At 31.9% G+C, this 26,967-nt stretch overlaps 1 protein-coding gene across 4 annotated transcripts in view; it reads left to right on the forward strand.

The window, feature by feature from the left end:
• DYNC2H1 (dynein cytoplasmic 2 heavy chain 1) overlaps positions 1-26,967 on the forward strand; it is a 344,715-nt gene that overhangs the window by 182,873 nt on the left and 134,875 nt on the right. For 3 of the 4 annotated variants that reach the window (XM_079101898.1, XM_079101899.1, XM_079101900.1), the window contains 7 exons: positions 3,976-4,136; positions 5,448-5,573; positions 9,134-9,244; positions 13,242-13,397; positions 17,417-17,492; positions 22,086-22,294; positions 25,371-25,475. In XM_079101898.1, coding sequence (XP_078958024.1) covers positions 3,976-4,136; positions 5,448-5,573; positions 9,134-9,244; positions 13,242-13,397; positions 17,417-17,492; positions 22,086-22,294; positions 25,371-25,475 — 944 coding nt within the window. The remainder of the gene's footprint in view (positions 1-3,975; positions 4,137-5,447; positions 5,574-9,133; positions 9,245-13,241; positions 13,398-17,416; positions 17,493-22,085; positions 22,295-25,370; positions 25,476-26,967) is intronic. The other variant, XM_079101901.1, reaches the window with a different exon arrangement.

The raw sequence follows: 26,967 nt of genomic DNA on the forward strand, positions 1-26,967 counted from the left end.
TTATATATGCTGTTGTATGGTTAAATGATTTTGTATTTGGTTAAGTAATTTTATTAATAAAGTTTTTATGTAAAATTGGAGTTTTTATTATACACATAATTTTTTAAAAATTCACATTGCCAGAGATGATAAACACTGATCATTTTAATTAGACTTTGGAATTTCATTTCAAAATATAAAATTCTCAAGCATCATTCATATAGAAAGATTCTTAAGTTTAGTAATACTTTTTATAATCTATAAACTTTAAAAGAGTAACTTAGAAAGATGTGATTATGAAAGTAGTTTTGCTTGAAGATTTAAGTTAGAAGAATTCTCAAAACCTTAGGTTTACCATATAATATAATCCTGCAAAAGAGTATGTATTGGCAAAATCTACCACATTTTACTATTACTGCTTTTTAAAAACAGTGTTACCAGATCCAGATATTCTAACTTATGTAATTCTGATTTGATCTGGACTTGTTAAACCCTATAGGAAAGGGATATTATGCTCTGTGGATTGAGGAATCAGAAGTATAAAGAGATGTATTCACATAAGTTGCTGCATAGCTATAGGAACCAGAAACCTTTAATGGTTCTCTGTCAAAAGTTCTTTTTGACCACCAAGCTTTCCTAGTTTTATGATCCTCTACCTCTCTTTTCCATGCTATCATCCTATCTTATGCATCTTGCTTCTATTGCTCAGTCTATTTTGTGAAGTCTGTGTCTAAGAGGAAGAATGGATGTAAAGATTTCATATATTCATTTTATACTGCTGCCACAAAGTTAACATAAAAACAATACCTATTTATTATTTTTCTTTATTTACAACATTTACATTTCTTAAATCTGGGTTGGCCTTTAGAACTCTTATTGGGAGACACTGGGAAGAACCCACTTACAAACTCATTCAGGTTCATCCCAATGAAGTTGTAGGACTGAGGTCCTTATTTACTTTCTGCTCTTTGGTGTTTTTCTCAGCTTTTAGAGGATATTTGTGTTCTTTAGCATATAGCCTCTATCCTCCATCTTTAAAGCCAGCAATAACAAATAGATTTCCTTCTCATGCTTTACATGTCTCTGACTTTCCCCCTTCTACCTCATCTCACCTGCTTCTTTGATCTGTTGCATCTCTGTGACTCCAGTTGGAAAAACTTCCTCCTTTTAAGGACTCAAGTGATTAGATTGGCCCATTTGGATAACAAAATAGTCTTCTTACTGACCTTGAGGTCCATAACCTTAGTTACAGCCTCAACCTCATAACCCTTAGTTACTCCCTTCACAGCAGTACCTAGTTTAATGTTCTTAGATGTATTTAGAATTCTGCCTACCACAAAATGTTTGACATTTTTTTAACTTCCATGGTTGAATATTATTCGTTTAAAAAAGTTTTTGTGAGAATTTTAGTTGGTTCATGTATACTGGGTTAATGGTTATTGTTTTCCTCTTTTTGTTGACATTCTGGTACATTTTAACAGTTTCCTTTTCTCTCAAAAAGGAAAAGTAATTTTGTATATCTGATATTTATCAGATATACAAATGAGAGGATGAGATGAATGAGGAGGAACCACCTATGATGGATTGATATTAATTTGGTACTGTCTTTACTCAGATTCCTGAAAAGTGCAGGAGTGATGTTCTTTCATTTTTTAACTGCCAAGTATTTTTTTATTATCTCAGTATTTTATATAAATAACATAAAATACAATGAAGGTTTAAATGAAATTCTTTTGACATATTTTCAGCTCTTATTTATGTTTTGAAAGAAATACTGTGTTTATTATAAAGGACCAGGTTGAAAATACAAGATCCCCAGTGATTTACAAATGGTTTTACACTATTATAATTACAATGGTTTTACACTATGATAAGTACAATTAGCGTGTTTTACTTTCTAATGTTATTAAGTAGTTTAGAATGATTCACAGTGACAGTTCTAAGGCTATCATGAGTCCAAACTACTTGGGTTAGTAAAACCAGTGATTGGACTCAATTTGCTTAAAATGAAATGAGAATGTATTGGAATTTTCTGGGCAGGATGGCTAACATGTAATTCCAAGTAATATATATGTTGCTTGTGTTACATTAAATGTCAAGGTATTTCGTGATTTTTCTCTGAATACAAAATGTTCCATTGCTTTCAAGTATTATATAACATGAATTAACATATTTGCCTTTTATGGCATTTGTCATTAAAAATTTTAACTGGTCATTATGAGTTGATATTGTGAAGGGTTGGAAATTCCTCTTTTTTTTGTCCATTTAAATGGCATTGAATTCATATTTTAAAATGTTTGCTACAAAAGTTCTTAAGAATGACTGTTTCTGAAGTGTGGTTTTATCTATTCACTTGTACTTTTGAAGACATATGGAAGCCCTTCTTGCCTTTCATTCATTCTACTAGACAGCACATTCTTCTAGACCTCCCTTTGTTTTTTAACTTTGGTGTCATATTCTTTTTAGCTCAATTGAAGTAAGTATGTTTTAATTTTTAATCGAAATAGGCTTTTTTCCAGCTTTTTACTAAATACGTTAATAGTAGAAAACATTTGAGTTTTAGTAGAAGACATTTAAATGTAATAGGAAAATTATGATTTTGTAATTGAATAGAATTCTATGGTTGGTGAAAGGTTGCAGAGTGGAAAAGGACAGATAAATTGTGTTGTGAATAAAGTTAACAGCAGCTGGGTGCCTTTTGGCAAGACATTTAACTTCTTTGAGTAGTAATTTCTTACATGCAAAATGAACATGATAATTGGTCATTATTTGGTTTAGACATTAGGTAAATAAACTACGTGGCATAAGTCTTAGCACAGAGTAGGTGATGAATAAATGGAATTTGTTGTAATTATTAAATCTATATTGTCCCTAAAGATTTGTGGTTTTATCTCTGTTTTACAATTGAGGAAACCAAGCCATACTGCCTTTTAGTGATTGTATAGAGTCACTCAGCTAATAAATTTAAATTGACAGCTGCATATTTGTTTCCAATCTATGCATTTTAACATTTTTATTCCACTTATGGTTATTATGATGGATGTAAGAAATAACTCTTTGTTCAATATCATGACAGTGAAATTGTTTGCCCAGGTGATTTGGAATCTGATTACCCACAGAGTAGGCACTCAGCTCACGTATAAATAAGTGAATTGTGTTGTTACTAATGTACTAATGAGATGTGTAGATGGGTGGATGGGTTTGGTCTTCTCTTCTAGGGAGACAATTGTACATTGAAATCACATTGCTGGCTATGTATTTCTTAAAATATAGCAACAACAACAACAACAACAAAAACCACTTAAATGTGATTATTAGAGTATTCACCTGTTAGCATTGTAATGATTAGAAGATACTGTGCATACATTTAGAAAACGGGCTGGCACCTTAGCATTCAATAAATACTAATTATTAGTAGTATGTAAATGATTTTCTTTCTTTATTTTTTCGTACTGGGGATTGAACTAGGGGCACTTTACCACTGAGCTGCATCCTCAGCCCCTTTTATTTTGTATTGGAGACAAGATCTCGCCAAGTTACTTAGGGCCTTGCTAAATTGCTGAGGCTGGCTTTGAATGTGTGATCTTCCTGTCTCACTGGCCTGAGTCACTGGGATTACAGGTGTGCATCACCATGCCAGGTGTATGTATATGATTTTAGAGTGAAAAACTTGAATGAAATTATAATTTTCTCAGGTATTCTCTATTATATATTGTGTAATATTTTAGTTGACTTTCATTTTTAATTTTTATTTTTTTCATTAAAAATTTTTTGTCCATATTTTTTATTGGTGCATTATGGGCATACATAATAGTGGAATTGCTGTACATAGTTGTACATGCACACAATATAACAATATAATTTAGCCAATAAGGTATTTCCCCCTTTCCCTCCCCTGTTTTTTCCTCTTGGTCCCTTTCCTCTACTGATCTCCCCTTTTTTAACAGACATTTTATGTTGCATATTACTTAAAATTTTTTTTAATATATCTTTTAGGACTGAAAGAGTTGTCCCCACTTCCTCTAAATCTCAAACGTTTGTACAAAGAGACACTAGAAATTGAACCCATTTTGATAATTATTTCCCCGGGTGCTGATCCTTCTCAGGAACTTCAGGAACTTGCTAATGCTGAAAGAAGTGGAGAGTGTTATCATCAGGTAAGTGCAAATTGCCCATGCTGTTTTTGACCATGACATTGTTATTCCTGCCACAGAATATTATATTAGTGAAATGGGCATTTTTTGTTGTGGTGGTGGTGATGGTAGGACATATAATGCCCTCAAACGTGTCATGTCCTAATCCTTAGAATTTCTGGATATGTTATCTTACATGGTAAAAAGAACTTTGCTGATGTAATTAAGAATCTTGAGATGGGAAAATTATCCTGAATTATCCAGTTGGCCCAATATAATCATAAGCATCTGTGTAAGAGGGAGGCTGGAGAAGCCTGAAAATACAAGATATAAAAATGGAAGTAGAGGTCAGAAAGGAGAGAAGATGTTATACTTCTGGCTTTGAAAATGGAGAAATGTGCCACAAAGGACTGTAAGTAGCTCCCAGAAGCTGGAAAGGCAAGGGAAGGATCTTCTATTAGAACTTGCAGAAAGAAAATAATACTAAACTTTTATATTCAAACCCAGATACCTTGATTTGAAATCAGTGAGACTTCTGCCTTTCAGAAGTCTAAGATACTAATTTGAGAAAAGATACAAAGTTTGTGGTAACTTTTTAGAGTAGTTGTAGGAAATTAACACATTTACTTAAATATTGAGAATATCTTTTAAAATTTTACATGGATGCTTTTACCAAAAAAAATCCCAGTAATATTTATCTGTAGTTTCTGATCTAAAATTAAAGAAATACATGATATTTTGCGTAAAATTTATCAAATATAATACTGTTTTTTTCTGATATTGGAGCTTTTTTTTCCAACTCAATTTACAGGTGAGTTTGAAAATTAAATGTATTAGTTTACTCTCAGGGTTTGGCAAGTGGTTCCACCTTTTTCATTAGAAAATAATAATTAAAAACCCAAATACTTCATAGCAAACAAAATTGAAAAGCATTTCACAAGGAATAAAAGGAAGATACCAAAATAGCAGAACAGTTAGGCTCAATTGTATTGATTTTTCACTAGGGCTTTCTGTTTAGTCGCTCGTATAGTAGATCAGAATATTCATTAGGACAGTATTGAGTTATCAGTGAGGTATATTAAGGCAGGGAGCCCTTTTCTACAGGATGTCCTGTTAGCAGTACCTTTGACAGGAAGATTAAACTGTGCATATAAATTTCTAATTATTTAATGTTCTTTGATAAGAAGGTGATTAATCCTGGGTATTTGGAATTTCTTCAAAATTTAATATTAAAGCTGGGTAGGTTTAGAGATTACTATTATTGAATCCTTTACAATGTTAGGTTACAACATATAAGAAGTTCAGAGTTTTTATTTATTTATTTATTTTCTGTAGGTTGCCATGGGTCAAGGTCAAGCTGATTTAGCTATTCAAATGCTAAAAGAATGTGCACGCAATGGAGACTGGCTCTGTTTGAAGAATTTACATCTGGTGGTATCTTGGCTGCCAGTTCTGGAAAAGGTAGATTCAGCTAAATAGGGTACAATACTATCTAATGTATTAATCAATTATATTCAAGAAGCATCATTATTCAGATATCATCCATTATCAAAAACAGTATTTGATAAGAAATAATCTTAAACAAATATTTTCATCTTAAATAAGTATTTTTCTGCAAGATAAGATAGATCTAAATAGGAAGGCTATAAAAAAAATCTGTCCTTTTTAGGGGGGTATTTAAGGAAAGTCAAGATATTGTTAATCAAGATTAATAGGGAAGCCTAGAAAATTTTTCCAAAAGAAAAATACAAGACACTTTAAAGGATTGTAGAAGATTTATTTATACTATTAGTTATTTTTATGCTTTTGTTCTGTTACCAGTATGGAAAGAAGAGTCAGAGAAACCACAGAATTTCTAGGTGCTAAGTAAGCTAGAATGTAAATTGAAGCAATGGGCTTATTCAACCCAAATGATTCAGGAGGAAAATAACTCTTAAGATGACAAATCCTTGGATATGTTTGAAATGCAAATGTGGATTTAAGTCTGGTTCTCATTTAAGAATATGATGTGATCTTTAGTAGAGATGACGCCAGAGAAAATATGTTAGTTAAAGACTGAATGCAGTTTAACTAAATGTAGATAAAGAATATTTAGCTAATTTTAGCAGCTCAATTACAGGTATAGTGTTGGGCATATGCATTCATTATTCAAGGAATGAAGAGATTTTTTATTATTATTTTTTTGATTCATTGCACACAAATGGGGTAAAACTTTCATTTCTCTGGTTGTACACAAAGAGTCCACACCATGATGTTTGTCTCATTCTACTATCTTTCCTTCCCCCTGCTCCTTCCCCACCCCTCATTTCCCTCTACACAAGCCATCCTTCCTCCATTCTTCCCTTACTCCCCCCATTATGTATCATCATCCACTTATCAGAGAAATCATTTGGCCTTTGGTTTTTGGGATTGGCTTATTTCACTTAGCATGATATTCTCCAACTCCATTCATTTACCTGCAAATGCCACAATTTTATTCTTCATAGCTGAATAATATTCCCTTGTGTATATATACCACAGTTTCTTTATCCATTCAATCTATTGAAGGGCATCTAGGTTGGTATCACAATCTAGCTATTGTGAATTGAGCTGCTATAAACATTGATGTGCTGCATCACTGTAGTATGCTGATTTTAAGTCTTTTGGGGATAGGCCAGGGGAGTGGGATAGCGGGTTAAATGGTGGTTCCATTCCAAGTTTTCTAAGGAATCTCCACACTGCTTCAAGAGTGTCTGCACCAATTTGCAACCCTACCAGCAATGTATGAGTGTACCTTTTCCCCACATTCTCGCCAACACCTATTGTTGCTTGTATTCTTGTTAATAGCCATTCTCATTGGGGTGAGATGAAATCTTAGGGTAGTTTTGATTGGCATTTCTCTTATTACTAGAGCCGTTGAACATTTTTTCATTTATCTGTTTATTGCTTGTACATTTTCTGTGAAGTATCTGCTCATTTCCTTAACCCATTTATTGATTGAGTGTTTTGTATTATTGGTGTAAGTTTTTTGAGTTCTTTATAAATTCTGGAGATCAGTGCTTTATATCTGAAGTGCCTGTGGCAAAAATTTTCTCCTACTCTGTAGGCTCTCTGAAGAGACATTTTTGACCCTATTAGAAGGGCCAAGTAGAGCGGCCTGGGGAAATGGAGTTAGATGACTTGAAATGGAAGAGGTTATGGAAATAACCTGAGAACCTCTGCAGAGTTTGGAGTTTATAATCCTGGGACTTAAGAGCGAGAGTAAGGCCTTAGCACAGGAGCTAGTGATTATTAATTGAATTAATCTGGCAGAAGTAGTTTCAAAACAGAACCAAAGAGAATAGAGTAGGTTGAGGGAAGCCCTAACCTAGTTTAAGGTGTGGAAATTTTTTGTAGTTCTAATAAATGGACAACTGTAGCACTTTGCACAAAATAATCTATAAATCTTTGACTGAGTAATGATTGAGTACATGAATTGATGGACCATGATATTTCACTAATTGTGATCAAAAGAACTAGATTTTAGAACATTTGAATATTCACTATTAGTCCTTTGTAAAAATTGCTAATGTGTAAAAATATGAATAATATTTTAAAACATAAAAAGACCAGTGAATACTAATTCTACTTTATGATCTAAATAGTTGATTGATAGCTAGCTATTTATAAAAAAATATAATTAATACATTGGAAGCAAGTCTTAATTAGAACTTTTAGAATCATATATGGTATATTATATTCAAGGTTTAAACAATTATTGTTATTTTGCTCTTCTCTTGAAAAATTGATCTTCTCTTGAATGAATTGATTATAAATTTATTTACTGTGAACCCTACTTTCACAATGTATTGTTTCTCTTACCTTTTTAATTTTTTAAAATGTGCTAACCCAAAGCAAACTATTTTTATAAAGTAATTTAAAATTATGAGGTTTAAATACATTCTACTATTTACAATTTTGAGCAAGCAAGATGTTTTTATGACCATACTTTTGCCAGTTTTTAGTTATCCTAATTACATTTACATGATATTAATAATGAAAATGTGAGATGCTGATTATATTAAGATTTTTTTTTAACACTTCACTTTCTTTTAGAACTGTTAGCTATTTTTTCATTCATTTAGTCTACAGATACTGAGTACAGAAAAAAGCCAGGAATTGTGCTATGTGCTGGTCAGAATTTTACCTGCTTTCTAGGAACATAGTGTAGAAGAAAGCGACCACATTTATTAGTAACCATTTAGTGTGATGAATAGTACAGAAAATTTACAAAATGGCATAGGTGATTTGTTTTGCTCTAAATTGTGGTAGCAAAGAACTGCAGAAGATATTTCCCTAAAACATGCTATTTAAATTGTATTTTTACAGATGGTTAAGAATTTGTAAAGTTACAAAGAGAGAATGGGTAGAAGGAAATATGATGAGTAAAGATTGAAAGGCATAAAAATCTAAGTAAATGACTACAGCATACAATATGAGGGGCATTGATGGATGAGTTTGTATGCCAATTTTGTATTTGTTATAGGCTGTAAGATGCTACTAAAAATTGTCAATAAGGGAATTGATGTCACTGGTATCAATTGATAAAACTCTGTAGAAGCATCAGTTGTAACAATGAGGACATAAAGGCCTGAAAATAACTGTTGCTTTAAGCATAGCAATTATAGCAAACACTCTTTTACATTTTCTACATACCAGGCATTGCTTTCAGTGTTTCATGCGACCTTATGTGGTAGGTACTTTTATTATCCTTGCTTAGAAATAGTGTAAGTCAGAATCCAAGATCAGACAGCAAATAAGTGGCAAAGTTTGAATTTCAGCACAGTGAAACTGGCTCCAGGTTCAAGTTCTTACTCATTACACTACCCTAATAATAGAGAAGATAGAATTTTAGGAAACATCAGAACATTAAGAAATATATCAGAATGTAACAGAAAAGTTTCAGTGAGAAAAAACAATTATTAATAATAGATGGTTGATAAAAGGGAAATGTATGCATGTATATCTAAGTAGATTTTTAAATTGTTGTTTTTATATATAAGGAATTGAATACTCTTCAGCCTAAAGATACCTTTCGTCTTTGGCTCACTGCAGAAGTTCATCCCAACTTCACTCCTATTTTACTACAGTCAAGTTTGAAGATAACCTATGAGGTAAGAAGATTTAAAACTCAAGTCATTCATTGTATGAGAGTAGTAATCTCTTTGTGCCTTCTAAAATTTTACTTCAGAAGTAACCATATATTAGATAAAAACATTTTTTTAAAACTTAGATGAGGTATAATACAAATAGATCATAGCATAAGATACAAAACATTTCCAAGTATTTTTCAAATTTTATTAAACATCATTTGTGTTTTGGCTTTTATTATGGTAACAATCAACACACATTTTACCATCTTAATGATTTTTAAGTGTACAATTCAATAGCGTTAACTTCATGTACCTGTTGACCAAAAGATCTCTATAACTTTCATTCTGTAAAATTGAGATCCTGTATCTATTTGTTTATTTTTCATTAGTGTATTGTAGTTGTATTTAATAGCTAGGTTCATTTTGAAATTTTCATAAATGCTTTCAACATAGTTTTCTCCATTCTAATCCCCAGTGTTCCTTTTTTCCCTTCCCTGATCCCCTTTCTGTACTCTATTGGAGATTCTGTATCTATTGAACATCAATTCTCATTTCTTCCTCCAACCCCTGCAACCACCATTCTTTCAATATCTGGGTTTGACTTCTTTTAGATACCTCATTTAGTAGAAGTATGTTCACTTAGCATAATATCCTTAAGATTCATTCACGTCTTGGCATCTGACAGTATTTCATTTTTTAAAGACTGAATAATATTCTGTTATATGTGTATACCACATGTTCTTTGTCCATTTATTCACCAATGAGCTTTTAAGTCTTCTACTTCTTGGCTATTACATACAATGCAATGGATATAGGTTCAAGATTCTGTTTTCGATTATTTTGTATAGATACATAGAATTGGAATTTCTAGATCATATGCTAATTCTATTTTTAGCTTTTTGAGGAACCTTTATATTGTTCTTCATAGTGCCTGTATCATTTTGTATTCCCAGTAACAGTTCACAATTTCTCTGCCTTCTTGCCAAAACTGATTTTCTGTTTCTACCTAGATTTAGGTGATATTAATTCCTTTTCCTGGTGATTAGTGATATTTTACATCTTTTCATGTGCTTTTAGACATTTGTATATTTTCTGTTCAGAAATGTCTGTTCATTGTTTTCACTTTTCTAATTGGAATATTTCTGTTGTTGTAGGGATGAGAACGCACACACACACACACACACACATAAAATATATGATTTTTTGTTGTTGTTGAGTTTTTTTGTACTATGGATTGAACACAAGCATTCTTTACCTCTGAGCTGCATCCCCAACTCTTTTTATTTTGAGACAGGGTTTCTTAAGTTATTTAGGATCTTGCTAATTTTTGAGGCTGGCCTTGAACTTGGAATCTTCCTGCCTCAACCTGCTAAGTCACTGGGATTACAGGTATGTGCCAAAGTACCTGTATCCTCTCTACACATTCTTATCAAATTTCTTATCAAATAGATGGTTGGCAGATATTCTATTCTGGAGCTTGCTTTATCATTCTGTTGGTTATTTCGTTGTTGTTGTTGTTTGTTTGTTTCATTTAGGTATTTTAAATTTAATGCAGTTCCATTTATTTACTCTGCCTTTTGTTGTTAATGTTATTTGGTGTCATAGTTAAGAAATCCTTGCCAAATCCAATGTCAATGAAGCTTTTCTTCTATATTTTCTTCTAGGAATTTATAGTTTTGAGTCTTATATTTAGGTATTCAATCCATTTGGACTTAATTTTTGCATGTTATGCAAAAGCAAGGACTAAAGTTCACTTTTTTGAATGTGAATATTCAGTTTTTATACTATCTTTGACATAGCTAAAGTAGATATTCAGTGTTGATTTCTTCTGTTCATCTATTCCCATCTGTCCTTATCTACTCATCTTTATATTGCTCAAACATGTAATCCTAGGTAGATCCACTTTAAACCTCATATATTTAAGATTTTAATAATATTACACAACTTATCAAAGTCATAAATGAATTAGAACTTTTAGAAACTGGTAAAGGCATTTCTGCTTGCATTTTTTTCTGAATTTTTAGAAACATCTTTTTTTTTTTCCCCAAAGAAAGTATCTTAGTGTGTGTAACTACTTGTTATTTTACATCAGTACTTCTCTTTTTACTCTAAATGTCTTAGTCTCAATAAAAAGGTCAAGAAATGCAAAGATGACTTTATATTGGAAATATCTTGAATGAATGTTATAAATTCTAGTAAGAAAAAAACTCTTCCAGAGTCTTCTCCAGCCACTGTCCCAATAAGCCCTTCCACTGATCTATTTTCAAGGACTGGGCTGAAAGCTGAGGCTGTTTTTTCACTTGCTTTTTTGGCATATAAGAAAAACTTGGTAAATATTTTAATAATGAAAAAACTAATATACAGGGAAGCTGTTCCTTCAGTGTTGTAACTTAATGTTCAGCCTTTGCAGGATGTGTTTTAGGAGGTAATTTCATGACAGTTTAATGGAAATTTCAGTTTGATTTGACTTATTGGAGGGTTTTATATTTTTCATTTCTTGAGTCATTATAGATGATTTAAACGACCTTTGGAAATGGTGTAGCTCATTGAGAGGTTCAAAATTTTTACTATATGTGTAGGTGTGTCTATAATATCCTCAAGACACACATATATAATCTTTAAAATTATTACATGTCCATTTTTCTTCTGTTTTGATTAGTTGCCAGTTGTTTAAATTTTTTCCAAATTATTGTCATGCTAATGTTAATATTATTCATTCTTTCTATTCACTGAATTTCCATCTTTAATTCTATATTTCATCATCCTTATGCTTTCTTTATATTTTTTTTGGTTTTTTTCTGACTTTTTAAACTGAATGCTTAATAGTTTCATATCTATTTGTACTAATATTGAAATTAATTTAAGTCTGTGAATGTGTATGTGAGTATAACTTTGGGCTTTATATTTTGACATCTTAGTGTTTTTGTTATTTTTCAAATACTATATTATGATTTTCTAATTCTTTGCACATGATTTATTAGTTTGCATAATACTTTTTATAGCACCTTTTGAAGAAAACTCTTAAGTCGTTTAATTTCCTATTAATATCATGTGTAGTTTGTTCCAGGCTGGCTCAGATGCTGATAAGGACACGGAGTCAAGATCCCCAAACTCCAGGAGTTGGGTGGAAGCAGGCTTGTGGCAAGCAGCCTGCAGACTCGTTTATTGCGGGAACTATACATTTTATAGGCTTCTTGCCCAATTTCAATGTGCCATGGGGGATCAAACCACCAGGCTCCTATACAGGTTCCCTAGGTAACGCTGAGTCAACTTGGGGCAGTCATTTACTTTGCTAGGTAGGAGAAGCGGAATGCTCCTCTGCAAGTTTACATACTTGAGACATTCACTGCTGTCAGCCAAGAACTATGATTTCTCCCAACAATCATGCGTTATTAAGTAGTACTCTTTTCCTAAGGATTTGTATCCTTAGGAAATGATAAAATTTTTATCATTTTGATATGATATTTACAGAAATATAACGTATAGACCTAGTACATGTGGATGAACATTTTTTGACTGAGTACTTGTCAAATATACTGGGTTTGTATTTGTACTTAATTGCTTAGCAATGTCTGGTAATGCCCACTTAAACTTTGGTAGACTAATGCTCAAGGAAATTTAGTTTACATTATATGTAAATGATACACTGAAGTCCTCATGGAACTTCAGATAACAACTAGTGAGGTATAACTGGCATATTAATCCCAAATACCTGCCCTATATCAATCAGTATCCCAGTATTGTTAGTAATAATTTTGTTTCAATAACAACAAAAACCCTTAATGATCATGTAAAAATTGACCATTTTGAATACTATTGGTTGTATTTGGGATTTATAATTGAAGTAAACTGTTAGAGATAAGGTGTTTACAACTCGTTTTATATTTGTACATTTTGAAGTAACATAAATCAAACTTGGTAAGTGATGAAAATATTCACTAAAATAGATTTTTAAATAGGATAAATATAGATTTATTTGTAATATTTTAAGTAATAGAATGTCTGTTAATTTCTTTAGTCACCTCCAGGTTTGAAGAAGAATTTAATGCGTACTTATGATTCTTGGACTCCTGAGCAAATTAGCAAAAAAGACAATATATATCGAGCTCATGCTCTATTTAGTTTTGCATGGTTTCATGCTGCATGTCAAGAAAGAAGAAATTATATTCCACAGGTAATTAAGAATGTCTTAAATAGTCAAAACTTTGCCTTTTATGAGAATATTTTTATAGTTTAGTATAAATAACTAGGATCATATCATGATTTGGCTCATGATTCATAAATTTATATCTCCAATGCAATCTTTTCAATTGTTCAAACTATATTTAGCTATCTACTTCACATCTCATATTTACTTGGTAAGAATTAGATATTATTTGTACGATTAACCTCTCATAAACATTTCAAACTTCAAAAACTGATTTTCCTCTAGAAAACCAAGATAGAATTATATGAATTGTTTTTTGATGTTTTTGCCTCTTAATTTCCCTACCAAGTACTGTGCACAACTCTTCCACCATTTTTTCTAAGCTTCATCTCTCTTACCTGTATTACTTTCTGCATTTGCCTTCTAAGTAGTTCTTTTGTGGTTGTCTTTGTTGTTTGGTTGGACTTTTGTTTAGTTTTGTTTTTGCATTCACCAACTAGAATATCTTCCTAATATGTGAGTTTGATTGTATTTGTGGAAATAGAATGCAGATTTCTTACTATGGTCTAGAAGGAAAGATCTGCTGTTCCCTTTAACCTGGTCTCTTCTCCCACATATTACTTGTACTCTACTGTTCTGTAACACTGGACTTCTTTAAGGTTTTGAACCCATCAAACTCTTGCTTGTTATTGGCTCTAGCTGTTGTTGTTACCCTAACCAATAAATTGCACATTTCCATTGCCATGGCATTCACAACTGGTACTAATGCTCTATTCTTGATAAATAACCACCTCTGCCATGAACTCTTCCATATTTATTTTTTTTTCCATTCTCTTTATTTAACTTTGCCCACTGCTGCTGGAAAGCTGTCTCCTACCTGCTCTCTTCATCTTTCCACCCTTTTAGCCTCTCTATTTCAGTTTCATGTCAAAGCAAGAGCATAGGTTTTGGAGTTGATAAGACTTGGGTTTGAGTCCTGACTCAAGAATTTCTTTGCTTTGTGATCTTGAATAAACTACTTTAACCCCAAAAAAACCACTATCCCATTCACTTTTTGCAACTATAGAATGAAAATGATTATATTTGCCTTTGTTGTAGGGATTAAATAAAATAGTATATATCTGGAGGTTCTTGACATGTTGACTGGCACATAGCCTGTCAAATATTTTGTCAAATAGATGGAATAGTAAATAATCATAGTATTGCATTGCATCACATAATTTGCATATGCTTATGGAAAGTATACACTTATATTTTAATTTTAAAAAAGAGTAACTGCTTGTCAGTGATAATCAACTTGCTCAAGGCATCATACCTAAAAAGCTATAGAGAGCTGAAAAAGCTAGAAATATCTTCCTCTGAATCCTTTGGTGTTAACTTCTCTGACATCAGTCCTTGGCCTACTATAGCAAATAATCCTTACTGACAGATGAATTGTGATAGTGACTTAATTTTATTGATAAGTTATATTTAAATAAAATTAAATTTTATTGTGTATTATCATACATGTATGTAGTGTAAATTTAAAGCTAAACAAATTTTTGCAATGGAGTTAATCTCCTCCCCCAATATATTCCTGCCCCCAAGTTTCCATTCCATGAGTATCACTGTTAACTCTGTTAACTGATTTTTGGGTGTTCTTCAGGGATATTATATAGCTATAAAAAACATTTTATTAATTTATACATATACACTTGTGTTCTTTGTATCTCAAATGGTAGCAAATTACAAATATGTCTATATCTTGCTTTTCTAAATAGTATTTTTAAAAAAATTATCCATTTATATACTTATGTCAAATTTAAATTTATATTGCATTATACTGATGTACATTTTTTAACTCATCAAAAGGACATATTTTTCAATTTTAATTTTGTGAAAAAATGTTACAATTTTTATCCCTATTCTTTAACACTTAATAGTGGCTTGTTCCTAAATGTAGAATGTTTAAGTCAAAAGTTGTAATTTTTTTTTCAAATTCATAAGTATTACAAAGTTGTTTTTCATAGAGGGCATAGTAGTTCACTTTTCCACAAAAAATGTTTGAGAATATAATTTTTTTACACTCTTAGTCTAATCTCATAAAACCATAGAAGTGAAAGCAGAAAAGATATAGATTACTACTTAGTTGTTAGAGATCATATTATAAGAATATATATTAAGTAATATTGATAGCAGCAGTCATTGAATTTGGGGGTTTTATAAATATTTATGTTTAATATATTTTATACTTTGAAACAATGTTTCTTTCACAAATAAAGTCTAATAGAATTATATAAGAAATGTTACTAAGAATTTTTTTGGAGTTGGTAGAAAGTTTAGTTAAAATATTATAGGACATAAAGAATGAAATAATGTCATTTCTGGGAAAATGGCTGGAACTGGAGGTGGAGAGCATCATCTTAAGTGAAATAAATCAAATTCAGAAGGTCAAAGATCATAGTTTTTTCTCATATGTGGAAGCTAGAGGGAAAAAAGGAACAAAAGTTATCTCATGAGAATAGATAAGGTGACCAGAAGGAAACAGGAAAGGGCAGGAGGAGGAATGAGGGAAGGGCATGGCGAGGTACTGGGGAATGGAATTTCTAAAGTATGTTATGTGCATGTACACATATGCTACTTGGACGCCTCAAGTAATTGAAAATCCATGTATCTTGGAACATACCTATATTATGGATCATGTAGCAGGAGCACAGATTTTTTCCTTGTTTTTTTTCTTTTGGATTTTGTTTCTTTTGTTCATTGCTCTATTGTCATTGACTCAAACAGTGCCTGGTATGTAGCACACACTCCACAAGTTTTTTTGGGGGGGGGTTTTGTTTGAAAGATTTGTTAAAATTTTTTTATTTATCTCAGAATGATTCCTTCCCAAACATCATATTTTTTTCAGTATTCCACTTATTAATGAATATCCATCCATTTGAAAATATCATAAGCATAGAAATATTCTTAATGGCTCTCCTTTTTTGTATCCTCACTCTCCATTAATCTCTAATACAGAAATTCTGTTGGGCTGGGGTTGTGGCTCAGTAGTAGATCAATTGCCTAGCACCTGTGAGGCTCTGGTTTGATCCTCAGCACCACATAAAAATAAATAAATAAAATAAAGGTACTTTGTTCATCTATAACTAAAAATATTTTTTAAAAAATTCTGTTAATTTTTTCCTAACTTTTCAAACCTATCTATGTTTATTTTTCTACCTATCATACCCCCTTCCTTGTCAGTAGGACTTTCCTCACCTCTTAGATTGGGTCAAATCTCTTTCTTATATACGCCAAGGATGTTTCTTTATATCCAATTACTTATACTTCGTAGTACATGTACTTGAATGATTGTCTCTACCTCATTCCTCCCTACATTTGACTGAAAGCTACATGACAGCAGAGATTACCTATGTTTGGGTTTATTCATACTCCCAGAGCCTCACCTATAATACACATTTAAGAAATGACTTTTGAATGATGAATGCATGTAATTTGTATTAGTATTCCTAAATATTGTCCAAGTCTAAAGCATTTTAGTTTGAACTTATCTGATTGCATAGTTAGTTATAGCCCATTAGAAATCAGAAATCATGTTTAATATTATTCTATATATACTGGAGAGCTCTATGAACATTCTTCTATGAATGCTTTGTTAATTCAGTATAAATAAATAAAGAGAAATAATATATGTTTTGGGGACTCTTGAATATTTTTGTGTTTGTGGAGAAAATCTGTACTTTTGAAATTTAAGGTTATAGAAAATAATCACTGCATACACAGTATATAGAATAAAAACTTACACCAATTTGTTCTATGACTCTATTTACTTAAATGATAAAAACAAATGTTATTATATAGCACTTTTCATGCTTTGAAGGTCTGTAGATTTTTTTAAATTACTGTAAGTTTAGATATATTGTATATGGGTTTTATTAAAAATTCTCAGTTTGTATTTTTGGGTATATATTGAATGTATTTTAAAACGTAAGGGTACTTCTGTGTTCATATGTTGCTCTGAACACTGCTAAGTTCTTTACTACTTTTTAAATTTGTTTTGGTAGGGTTGGACCAAGTTTTATGAGTTTTCTTTATCAGATCTTCGGGCTGGGTACAACATTATTGACAGACTCTTTAATGGTAAGTTCTAACAAAATTTTATATCTCTGGTGTTAATAAATTTGATTTATAGTGTTATTCATATTTTCCAGAACTGGCTTAACTTCCTATCACAAAATTGATTGTATTTTTTTTTTAAGTACTTTGTATCTTGCCTGCCATGTCTGTGTTATCTGGGGTTCTTATATTATCTGTTTCTTTTGGTTTTGATATAACCCATTTGATTTCTGATTTATCTGTATCTCTCAGGAAGCAGAAAACTAGAAAGACCTGTCTTCACTTTGTGGCATATAAAAATTTCAGGCTTCAACTGAGTTGTTCAGATCTCTTTCCAGGGAACTGTTAAAATTCAAATATATTAATCTAAGACTAGTACCAAGGATTTGTAAAACCTTAGTTAAATTATTAAATAGGAATGAGGATACAAGTAATACACTGAAATAGTGCAGCAAATAAGATCATATAATTTGATTCCCTAAGGTCATTTAACTTTTTCCCTCCTAACACAGGAATAGTGCAATCCCTAAAGGTTTTTTTTGTGCAGGACTGAGGCAAGTGAACACTAGAGTTGAGACCAGTGATGGATTAGAAAACATAGTAGGTCACTAGAATCTTACACAAAAATATCATAAGCAGACTTCTTAATTCTTGTTTCCCTTCTCTTTTTCCAACCCTGCCACCCAGCCAAGCTACTTTTCCTAGTTTGCCTCATTTCAGTAGGTGGCATAACCCTTCATGTACATTTTCAAGGTTAAGGCCTATGAATCATCCCAGATTCTTTCTTCCTTCACTCTCAAGCATCCAGTGCTTTGGCAATTTCTGTCTCTTGTGTTTCCAGATCACATCATGATTCTGTTGACTTTTTGATTTCATTAAAGCCTTAGTTTTCTAAGTCATAATTTCTTATCCTCTTACTTCTACTTTAGTATGCTTCCAAACATTCTCTATAAACTAACTTCACTTTTAGAAAAGTAAGCAAAATCTTTTCTCTTTATAGCCTGTAGCCACATTTGTTGACTTCTGTTCCTCAAATAAACCAGTCTTGTTCCTATTTATAAATTGTAGTAGATACTTTTCCTATAATAGCATCTGAAATGTTTCTCTCTCAAATTTTTCTGTTTTCTTTTTCCTATCATTCACATCCCAGAAGTTTCCACTTTAGAAGACTTTTTCTTTTTCTTCCTCACATTTTTTTTAATCGTGCTTTATAGTTGTACATGCGAAGGGATTTGTCGTTACACGTTGGTACATGCATACAATATAACAGTGTATCACTCCTCAGCATTTTCCCCTCCCTCCTCACTCCCACCGCCTTCCCTTACTGATCTCCCATTTTTTTTCATAAGATCCACTCTCATCTTTCTTTTCCTTTCAGAAAACTTTCTTAGTACTGAATCCTAAGTAATTTTTAATCATTCTGCCTTTGTTTTTTTGCATTGTTTTGTTTGTTTTGTTTGGGTACCAGGGATTGAACTCAGGGGTACTTGACCACTGAGCCACATCCCCAGCCCTATTTTGTATTTTATTTAGAGACAAGATCTCACTGAGTTGCTTAGCACCTCACTTTTGCTGATGCTGGCTTTGAACTGTCAGTCCTCCTACTTCATCATTCTCCCAAGGTGCTTGGATTATAGGCATGTGCCACTGCACCCAGCGTTGTTGTATTGTTTTAATAGTTAGTTCTACCTAATATCTTTTTGTTTATTTACTCACTTGTTTATTGTTTCTACCTTTCTGCTAGAATGTAATCTACAGTAAATTAAGGTCTTTGTCTTGTTTACAGCTCTAACAGTACCTAGTCCATCATAAACATAAGAGATTTTTCTGTTATATGTGTTTGGCAGAAGGATAATGATGGACATGTAGGAATGTGGCCAAGTCCCATTTTAAATGTTATGATTGAGTTAGAAAAAAACTTTTTTAATGAAGCATAATATGTCAAAAAAGGACTTACAACACTCAGCTTAGTGAAATTTTCACAATATAGCCAGCATCTTAAGAAACAAAACATTACCAATAATTATTCCAGTTTACATTCCATGCAATGCTGCTTTCCAGTCACTGCCATTCCCTATATTCACCATCCCAGCTCTTGAGTTAATGTCAGATACCTAACTATATATATTAGTTTTGCCTGTTTTTGTAAATCTGGGATAATGCAGCATGTGTGCTTCAGTGATTAGGTTCTTTCAATTAAAGTTATATGTGATAAGCTGGGCATGATGGTGTAAGTCTGTAATCCCAACTGATTGGAGGCTGAGCCAGGAGGATCGCAAGTTCAAAGCCAGTCTCAGCAACTTAGTGAGGCACTTAGCAACTCAGCCAGACCCTGTCTCAAAATAAAATATATAAAAGGGATGGGAATGTGGCTCAGTAGTTAAACACCCCTGGCTTTAATCCTTAATACCATAAAAGAGAAATTAAATGCAATAGATTGATCCATATGGTTGCATGTAGTTGTAGTCCATTTATTGTCAAGGCTATATAGCATGCCATTTAATTGTAGGGACTTCCATTGATGGACAAGTGGGTAATTTTCAGTTTAAGATGATTGAGTAATGCTATGATAGCTTCAGATAAATATATGGATTTATTTTTGTGGGGTATTTATGTATTAAAGTCAACATACTGTAGAGACACCTGCCGTGTTGATTGTGGCACAATTCTTAAGTAGTCAAGTTATGGAATCAGCCTAAAATCCCATCAATGGATGAATGGATATATACATATATATCAAATAGAAATGGATGTGTACATGTATATATATATATATATACATGTACACATCTCCATTTCAGGAGAATGGATAGAACTGGAAACCATGATGTTAAGTAAAATGAGCCAGACACAGAAAGACAAAATTGTATAATTTCTCTCATGTGAAATCTAGTAGGGGATGGGAGGAAGACATGAAAGTAGAAGGGATATTATTAGAGACAAAAAGGGCATCAGGGGCAGGGGAAGGGCAAGGAAGGTAATGGAGTGGGAATATGATCAGTATGTTGTTTACATATTTGAAAATGTTACAATGAATCCCATTATTCTGTGTAATTAAAATGCACACTAATAAAATAATATTGAATCTCATGTTAAAATGTAACTGTATAATTTATGGTTGCAAAATTTTCTAGTATCAAGGGGACTCTATGTATGTAGAATTCAGTTCAGTAAAAAAAATTCTATTAGGCCAACTGGTATAAAGATTAATAGCCATGTGACCTAGAATAACTTTCTTAACCTTTTAAACCTCAGTTTCCAGATTTAGAAATAGGATTATAAGCTAACTCATTTTGCTTAATTGTTGAGAGGTTTAAATGAGAAAAATCATCTGAATCATTTAACATTTAGTATATTTAATATGGTGTAAAAAGTTGTTAGCCTATTATTGCTTTTTATTCTAAGATTTTCTTATAAAACTGTAATAAAGTATTTCACAAAGTGATCATTTCTGTTTTTTCAAATTTCTCTGTTCCTTGGTGACCTAATTACTCATGAATGGCATTAATTACTGATGTATCATTCAGTGAATATCAAGGTAGAAGGAGAATACTGATAAGTCTTGGTAAAGTCCCCTGTTACCTGTTATTTAGCTGTTGGAAAGATATAGTAAGATATAGATTGGAAACAAATTAACTCTACAACATAGATGCCCTTATCCTCTCAGAGGCTATAAATAAATTGTGTTCCAAGGTATTTAGTAACACTCCTTAACTATCAAGTTTTATGCTTCTCTGAATTTTATAGTGATAAAATAGAACTGAACTAGTAATACTAACAAAAAAGTTAACTAGCTAGTTTATTAATATAATTATGTTTCCTCTATTTACTAGAAGTCAGAAACTTAATTCTTGTGCTTTAACATTACCACTGAATTGTGGTTATGAGGCTATCTGTTGAAATAATATTGAGAAAAGTTCCATAGTGTTTTTATACATTTCTCTTTTAGTAGAATAGAAAATGGATAGTAAACTATGGAAATCATGACTGTGAAAATCCTGATATATAGAAGACTTATATGAAGATGTTTTGTAGTGTTTCCTTATTAATCAGATTATTTTGTGAACTGAATGTTTCATTAAGTGCTGTATAAAATTGTTTTGGGGGGCTGGGGAGATAGCTCAGTTGGTAGAGTGCTTGCCTTGCAAGCACAAGGCCCTGGGTTCGATCCCCAGCACCCAAAAAAACAAAACAGTATGCAAAATTGTTTTGGACAGGTTCTTCTAAGGAGTTTCCAGTTTAAGTAGGCAGTATTGTATGACAGAAAAAAAAGGATGGCTCAGGATTCAAAATGCCTCATTTCCAGTGAAATGGAAATGTATGGCTTTGATTCTTCTCACTTTGGTGACTCAGATTTCCCAGACTTCAATTTGTCCATCTGTATAACTGAATAATATTAACACTTTTATGTTTGCTATGAAGACTGAGTTAATAAGTGTAAAATATTTGAAAATTTTTACTTATGTAATCTCAATAAATTTTAACTACTATTAATATTAACCACTTAAAGAAATGACTTAATTATTATTAAACATATATATCCATATTCTATCAATATAACCAGAGCCAGTAATTTATTTAACATTTTAGAGATGCAATTTTTTTTTTAAATTATAGGTACCAAAGATGTACAATGGGAATTTGTACATGGTTTATTTGAAAACGCTATTTACGGAGGGCGTATAGATAACTATTTTGACCTCAGAGTTCTTCAATCATACCTGAAACAGTTTTTTAATTCTTCAGTAATTGATGTATTAAGCCAAAGAAATAAGAAAAGCATTTTTCCATATTCCATATCTCTACCAAAATCCTGCAGTATCTTGGTAAGTAAAATGAATCATTTTCAGTCTATTACCTGTACCAGATAGAACCTTGAATCATTTCCTTTTTTAATTTTTGAAAATTTTTTATTGGTTCTTTTTAGTTGTACATGACAGTAGCATTCATACTGACATAATTACAAAAGCATGGAATATAATTTGATCTAATTCAGTCCCCAGTATTTTCCCTTTCCCTCCCCCCACTTCCCATTCCCTTCCCTCTACTACACTGATCTTTCTTTTATTCTTTCTTTAAATCATTTCTTACAGTGTTAAACACGTCATTTCTTTTCAAAAGCACAAGTAATTACTCATTGTACAGATTATTTATTTTGACACAAGGTCTGATTCTCTTAACTCTAAAATCTAGTAACTCTAGTATTTTTGGGTATTTACTGAAGATCAATTTTATCATAATGACAGTAGGTTGTTGTATAAGCAAATCAAAAAGAAAGTAAGCAGCCCCGGAAAAAATGTAGGATTGCTGTGAAGAGCTGGAAAGGGGACTATGCTACTTCCTAGTAGATGTGAATGTACTCTGATGTACTGAAGAATAGAAACTCAAATAGTGTATAGCAAATATCTGTTTTAGTTTCTGTCATGTAAATTTAAAGCAAGTCTAAGAATATAAGAGGCATTCACTTTTTCTTTTATGGCAACATTTTTGTTTCTTTGTATTTATTTTAGCAAACTATAGCTTTTGCCTTGAGTTATCACATGAAAATCTCCTAGAATGCAGTCATCTTTTCCAGAAAATAGTGTTTAATATATATAGCCCAAAGATTTTAATTCTAGTTTATTTAGCCACACACGTATATTTCCATACATGCCCAACTATTTTATAGGTAATTATTGTAACTAACAGTTCTTCATAAATTTTAAAGAGATATATTTGATTATGTAGCTGTTTCATGTTATTTCTCATCCAATAATTTTTAAGAAAATTCATTTCAATAACATAATTATTATATTATTGACTACCCCATCTGTTTTGTTTTTCAGTTGTCATTTGCTCATTCATTCAGTAATATTCATTGCACATCTGCTCAATGATAGCCTTGTTTCAAGCATTGTGGATACAGTTTGAATCTATGATGTTTACCTTATAGTAGAGAACATTAGAGTGAATAAGCAGTTTATTGCATAGGGATTAATTCTATACTTTTTTCAGATAGGGTACCTCAACATCTTCTATCTCTATTTGAAGCCGGTATGGAAAAGTAAAATTCATGCAAAATGTGCACATCATCTACACATATTGCAGATGCAATGTAATGAATTTTTATACATCAATCACATAAGTATAACCAGCACAGAATCAAGAAATAGAGCATTATCTGCATTGTGTACAAACATAGAAGCGAAATTATGTACCCCATTTGTGTACAATGAATCAAAATGCAGTCTGTAAAAAATTAAAAGCTAAATTAAAAAAAAAAAAGAAATAGAGCATTATCAGTTCCCCAGCCCTCTCACATTTTCTTGCAATTACTACCTTTCCCACAAAGGATACATTATACTGTTTCTGTCAGTCTAGGTTAGTTTTGCTTATTTTTACACTGTTTACATAATATGTCAATATTATGCTTATATAATATAGTCATAAATAATATAGTCAATATTTTGTGTTCAAGTGAGGATACATTAATCTCGACATGTGACTGAGGATTATTTAGTCAACTTGTCAGCTTATAGTTGTATGTAAACAGAAGACAGTTTAGATGAGAAGAATTTACAGCTCTTTGGAAATGAACCAACTCTACAAAGAGCAGTAGTTTTACGTTTATAGGATGATTTATGAGAATTACAATTTAATTTTCTATCTGAATTATATAGGAGTATACCAAAAGTCTGCTGGGAGGATAGACACACACACACACACACACACACACACACACTCATACACTCATGTCACTCATGTGCATACGTTGTGATTGAATACCATGAGGAAGTTTACCGAGTTTAATGAGAGGAATTTCTAAGTACAGCTTGTGTTTCCAAAATATGACATACTTACAGGTTCTAGTCTTCCTGGAGCCCAATTCTAACCTTGAAAATACTTCAGGGGCAACTGCCAAGGATGAGAAGAGTATGATGAGAAGTCGGGATGTTTCTCTTCACTCCTACTCAGCAAATACAGTTTAGATGCATATACAATACCTACCGTGAAACAGCTTGCCTCTATAGTACCTACCGTGAAACAACTTGCCTCTTTGTGAAAACAAAACAATTCCTATCTTTTAGCCAAAATGAATTATTCCTCTTGGTCTGTATTTTATCTTTATCTAAAGTCATGAGCAGATAAATATTCAGATGAATGCTTGATAAAATAATTTTATGCAATATTTAAAGTAAACCTAGGGTGAAATGGTAGAATTATCAATGCATTTCATCATACTTAATCAGCAAACTGAAGACTAACCATGGAATTGCTGTATGATAAAGTTATTTACAAAGCATACTTGTGTAACAGTGTATCTCATAGGTTTATAGGGCTTTTTAAAAAATTTGAAATGTTTATCTTAACTGAACATAAGCAGAACTGAACTCTGCAGATTGGTCTTTGATAAGTTAGGGGAAACATTACAGTGATTTCCTGAAAACATCTAACATAACTGGGTGTTATGGCACATATTTTTAATCTTAGCTACTCAGGAGAGTGGGTCACAAGTTTGAAGCCAGCCTAGACAACCTGGTGAGAGACCCTGTCTGAAAATAAATTGCAAAAAGGATTGGGGTATAACTGTGTGATGGAGTGCTTGCCTAGCATGAATGAGGTCTTGGGTTCAATCCCTAGTAGCATTAAGAAAAACAACTAAATAATTTCTTACACATAGTAGGCATAGCCACTAACTGTTTGTTTTAATCAATTCAATGTTTTCTTGAATTGGGGAGTTGGGATATACAGCATGAAATAATTGATGCACAAAAAGTATTGAAAGCATATTTCCTACAGATGAGTTAAAATAAAGACAAAGTGAGATTTATATGAATAATTCTTCATAATGTCCAGTCTTTCTGACTTCAGTGGTTATAAATTCAATCTCTAGATAAGATGTTTTTTCTTCTTTATGTTTAGGACTATCGTGCTATCATTGAAAAACTTCCAGAGGATGACAAACCTAGTTTCTTTGGTCTTCCTGCCAATATTGCTCGTTCATCTCAGCGCATGATAAGTTCTCAGGTAATTTAAGAAAGTATCTACCTTTTAGAAAAATATGACTATGGAGATTGAATTAAACTAGTTTAAGCTTCATTGCTACAAAGCTCACAAGCTTTTATTTAAAATTTTTATATAATTTAATATCTTACTTTAAATGAATTTTAAAGGAATCAAAGTTTTTTTCTTAATGTTTACAAAAATTAGTAATAGAACATCAAATACTATCATTTTCATTCCAAATATTTGTTGTATTCTTGTGACATAGTTTATTATGATCGCTTTAAGTGTAGTTTAATTGAATTAATCAATTAAAATTGCCATTGATTGACTTTAACTGAAGTCATTTTTTTCATACTAGGTATCAGATACAGATATCTAATTTGCAATTGTGTATTAACTTGTAAATGATACATTTATTTCTTATTAATTTACTCATGATTGAACATTATGCATATTTGGGAATTTGAACTTTCAAATTACTGAAGCAGAACAATATTTTCTGTGAAGAATGTATATTCCAGGTCCATCTTAATTAAGAAGAGCTAACATTTATTGACTATGTGCCTGAAACTATTCTAAATGCTTTATACTCATGAACTTTAATGTGAATAGAGTCTATGAAGTAAGAACTATTACTGTCCCCTTTTAACAGATGAGGAAACTGATACTGATACAGACAGAATTATATATTGCAACTTGCCCAAGATCATAAAAATAGAGGCACAACCAGAATTTAAACTCACACTGAGTGAAGAGGTGGTTCTCTTCCCCCTTTACTTACAGCCATTCCTCAGGCATGACTGTATTGCTAAGTAATGTGCACCATTTCAGGGGCATGAAATTATGAACCATTATATAATGTTCATTGTGTAATTGGTGCATAGAAAACACATATAGCCCTTACCTATTTACTTTGGTTATTTATGGGCATTCTAATTAGATTAGATTTTCCCTATTTAAATTTACAATTTTATATTTTATTGCTATTTTAGCCAATATTTATAAAACTGATAGTGTTTCTTCTCTTGTTTTATTGTTAACTATTTTGCCTGTTTTGAAATTTTAAAATTGTCATGTCATTATAAAAAATTTTTAGCAGATATTTATAAAAACTACTATAAATGTTCTGAGGAACAAAAACCTCTTCATCTGTACCAGCTGACAATATTCTCCAGTTCCTGTTCCCTGTTTTATAAAACTGTCCAAATAGTCTATGAGATAATGTGAAGTCCTACATGGACCTTACATTTTTTTATGTCTTCATTTTTATGTGGTGCTGAGGATTGTACCGAGAGCTTTACATGTGCTAGGGAAGTGCTCTACCATTCTTACCTCAGGTGGTTAAACTTGTCATTTCTCTCCATGCTTTTTAGCTGACCTGAAATAATTATTTTTCAATATTTACACCAATAATATGTATGGATTTTTTTATATTTGTGTACGTGAGTGTATATACACACACTGGCCCTTCACAAATATTCTCCTAATATAAAGTAAATCTGAAAGCACTTCA

This window comes from Sciurus vulgaris (genome assembly GCF_902686455.1).
Source record: "Sciurus vulgaris genome assembly, chromosome: 11".
Taxonomy (NCBI): Eukaryota; Metazoa; Chordata; class Mammalia; order Rodentia; family Sciuridae; genus Sciurus; species Sciurus vulgaris.